The sequence below is a fragment of the Solanum dulcamara genome, chromosome 9 (assembly GCF_947179165.1).
Source record: "Solanum dulcamara chromosome 9, daSolDulc1.2, whole genome shotgun sequence".
Lineage (NCBI taxonomy): Eukaryota > Viridiplantae > Streptophyta > Magnoliopsida > Solanales > Solanaceae > Solanum > Solanum dulcamara.
This window is the reverse complement of record NC_077245.1, coordinates 17,999,444-18,003,702: the sequence shown is the minus strand read 5'-3', so window position 1 is coordinate 18,003,702 and position 4,259 is coordinate 17,999,444. Positions and strand designations below refer to the sequence as shown.

Sequence of the window (4,259 nt, the reverse complement as noted above, 5' to 3'; positions counted from 1 at the left end):
TTGTTAGATTTGGAGTGCAATTTTGTCCAAAAAACTTTTATAAAACGAATGAAGACCATTTTTGTAAAACTTTCTTATAGAGGACAAAATATCAAGACCAGTCTTTACGAGGGAAATTTGTTAACTTAACCCATTATTTTCTTGACTTAATTACTCCATGAATCCACAGTAGGATTTGCTTTCCACCAAGTAACTTCTTATCAATTGGAAACTAATTAATATTTTTATCATATTTGGGACTAAATCAGATTTATTAAAGTTGGTAACAATTTAATTACTATATAGGACAAACCAGAAACCTTAAAGTCTCATTCCTCTCCTATTTAAACTTATATGACTTATCATTCTCTCATCCCTCATTTTTCAATATGTGGCTTTACATTAAATAAAAAAAACTTATAATGAGGATGACGAAGATATTCTTTTGTGTTCACGTGATGTTGATATCACTTGCATATTTCCTCTGATTATATACACTAGTTCGTCATGGATTACATTGGATTTTTGACATTAGGTATTTAATTAATAAAGGACCTATCATTTCTTGGAACTCTCTAAAGAGACTAATGTTAGATACAATTATTTTATACAACGCTGGTATTGTGAATTTACTGTCAGGTTATTCTGCATTATAAACTCTGAAGTTGTCCTTATTTTTTCTATGTTTTCATCACGTATAAATTACTTCTCCAAATTTAAATAGACTAACGTTAGAAGTCCATGTGGATCCTGGAAATGAGGAGTCTTTAGAAATGAGAAAAAATTTCCAAAGACTCCTCATTTCCATGTGGTTTGCTAATGTTAGTCTTTTTAAATTAAGAGAAGTAATTTCAATGTGACGAAAACTTAGAAGAATAATAACGACTTTAGAGTTTTTAATGTAGGACTATCTGACAGTAAATTTACAATATCCTCATTGTTTAACCCTACCATATCTAATTTTATATTTTTTTTAGAGAGTTCTGGGCTATGAAGAGTCCTTTATCAAATACCCAATTGCTCAAATCCAAAATTGAATCAATGACGAACTAGTGTCAATAGTTAGAGGAAATACGTAAGTGATCAACATCACATGAACACAAAAGAATATTTTCTACTTTTCTTTTCATAGAAAAACTAATTCAACGGATCTTGCCACATCCTTGCCTTGATAGAATACTACAAGTACGAAAAGTTTTTAGAATCTGAAAAAGAAAGAGTAAATCTTAGAAATTTTAGTATCACTTTTAACTTCCTGTGTGAATTTAATTTCTATAAAATAAGATACTAAAACTAAATACAGATGGTGGGTGTATATCAATTATACTTTAAGTATTATATTACATTTAGAAACCAACTTACTTCTACTAGATACCACGATCCTTGGTAGCAGTGGCGGATCCAGAAATTTTATGAAGGGGGTTCAAAAAAAATTAAACACGCTAATTATATCCATAAAAAAAGGGTCGGGTCAAATATACCTGTTTTGCAAGAAGTATGGGGTCTTTCTACAAGTTGTTCAGTTTCTTTTGAATTCTCTTTAGCTCCTGAAAGTGCAAATGAAAAGCAAACATAAACTTTTACATTTAAAAAGACTTAAAATAAACACCAACTCAAAGTAAAAGCACTCTTCCTCCGGAAAAATAATTTGACATAAAATGGCTTCAAAACAATACAAAAACATCCTGAACAATAGAGTTATAGGCATTTTCTATCGAATTAGAAAGCATGTAATAATAAGCCTATCAAAACATTGTTTTACAATTGAAATTCAACTACATACACTACTACAAATCTACAATTGTACTCTACGAGGTTTCATATCTTGAAATGTCTTAATAATAGCATCATTAGAAATACTATCAAATACATCTTTTTCTAAATAAGGCACCAAACAACCACTAAAAAAATCATCACTCATTTTGCTCCGCAAGTCATTCTTGATATACTTCATTGCCGAAAAAGCTCTTTCAACGGAGGCAGTGGCAACTGGTAGAAGTAGAGCAAGTTTCACTAAGCGGAATACCAAAGGATAAGTAGAATGTTTCTTTGTCTGAATTAATATTTTGGAAAGATCACAAAGACCATTTAGATCGGAGAACCTTTCATCAACATCACGAACATCTACAACATAACTTGCAAGTTGATTCTCAAGAGCACTCATATTAGATTCATCAAAGTCATCCGGATATAATTTCTCCATTCTCATTACTTTTTTAATGTCAAAACTTGAAAATGAGTTAATTGGATTTAAGCAAGCAATTCCATGGAGCAAATCGGTAGTCACCTCATCAAAACGACCATTAAGTTCTTGAAGTTGCCAATCAATAATATTGCAAAAAACTTCAACACGATAATGATGCAAGATTGTATAGTTAGCAAGATTTCGTCGTGATCTTAAAGAGCTAACATATGGCTCCTCAAAGTTAGGTATCAAAACATTATGTTTGATACAAAATGTAGATACCTTAGCAATAAGAGAGTCCCATTCATCATCCCTAAAAACTTGCAACCTTCTCTTTGCTACTTCAACAAGTAGCATGGCATTGGCAATATCTTACTCCTTTTTTTGTAAGCATTTATTAAGCTCATTTGTAATTGCTAAGACATCTCTCATCAAATGCAACATGAACGCAACCTCATATGTTCGGCAAGCTTCGAGATGTCCCATTACCTTAGCTCTTTCATCCATATTTCGTGCATCAAGAGCAAGTGATTCAAGATCATCAAGAATAGAGCCAAACATAATAATAAAATTATTAAAGGATTTATAATGAGATCCCCAACGAGTGTCACAAGCTCTTGAAAGACCAAGTTGTTGATTCAAGCCCCTACCGGTTGTAAGTTCACCCATATCTAATGCCTCTTTAATCGTTTCTTTTTGAGAATCACGTAATTCATCCATACGTTTGAAAGAAGATCCCAATACATTTAAAATATTTGAGACCAATACTACAAGTTTACTAACACTATACTCCAACCAATCATGATATACATCAACCAATCATGATATACATCATCAAACCATTCATGATTAAAACGACGCATTGATCCAGAAATATTTGTTTGAGGATACTCATGCACCGCTAGACGAGGTTGGCAAGGACCATTCAAAAGGTATGTTCTTCTAATAACATCACGATGATTTGGATGATAGTTCAATATTGAGATTCTTTCACCAGGATCAAACTTTAAAGAATCCAAATCAAATTCTTGAGAAGAGTGTAATGATACTTCCGAATGATTAGCATTTTCTTCTTGGTTAGATTGACTATGACTATGAGAGGCTAAACTTGATTTCGAAACTTTGGTGAAATACTTCTTCATTGAAGCTTGATAGTTGAGACTAAACAGTAAAGAGCACATAAATAAGACAATAAATACCATTATACCAAAGCCAAAGGCATATATAATTCTGAAAATTTTTAGAACACAAAAAAAGGAAGAAGAGCTAAGAACTTACAGCAGGTCAGCAACGAGCAATGAGCAGGCGCAGCGGGCAGCGGCAACGGGCAGCAACTGGCAGCAACTGGCAGTGGCGAATGGACAGCAGCAGCAAAGATCAAAGAGAAGCTAGGAGAAGAGAAGAGTTGAGGAGAAAAAGAGGGCTTTTTTATCCCTAAAAATCCCTAGAAATTAGAAGAAGAGGGCTTTTTTATTTGTAAAGTTTTCAATTAAAGATTTAAAATTAAAAAAAAATAAAATGTTAAGAAGTCATTTTTTAATTTAAAAAACGCCAAAAAAATAAATCTAAAAACGCACCTAAAAACAGAAGAAAACAAAGTGTGGCTATTTTTGGATTCGAACCCACGACGCAAGGGGCATGCAAGCGAAATATTGAACCCTCTTTGCCACTAAGCTAGTCCTTTGGCTTATGCTCAGGGTGTTCAACATTAAATATATACACATAAATTAAAAAAAATATTCTATATATACAGTATAATTTTTTAACGAAGGGGGTTCGGATGAACCCCCTGGACTCAACGTAGATCCGCCCATGCTTGGTAGCAATGAGTATTTTGCAAGAAACAGCCCATATAAGCATTGTGACTTCATAACCTACGCATATGAACGCTTACCACTTACAAGGATAAGATTAAAGAATAAATGATATAATAACACAATCAATTAAAATATCAAGGAAAAATTTAATAGGAAAGAAAGTTAAGTAAAGATCTTATAACTTGGCTATTCATTGATTGGCATGTCATGAGCCTACATCCTGCATGTAGCCAACACTCGATGCCATTACTAGCCCGAGTCTACCCATAACATGGCAT

General features: G+C 32.9%; 1 protein-coding gene across 1 annotated transcript; it reads right to left on the bottom strand.

Moving 5' to 3' along the window:
* Positions 1-1,774: 1,774 nt before the first annotated feature.
* Positions 1,775-2,521, bottom strand: LOC129903577 (uncharacterized). Its single transcript, XM_055979129.1, has one exon. It carries the CDS (start codon positions 2,519-2,521, stop codon positions 1,775-1,777), a length of 747 nt encoding a protein of 248 aa, XP_055835104.1.
* Between the last annotated feature and the right edge of the window lie 1,738 nt (positions 2,522-4,259).

Coding starts and splice junctions, on each gene's coding strand:
- LOC129903577 (XM_055979129.1), bottom strand. CDS start 2,521: ATGCTACTTGTTGAAGTAGCAAAGAGAAGGTTGCAAGTTTTTAGGGAT.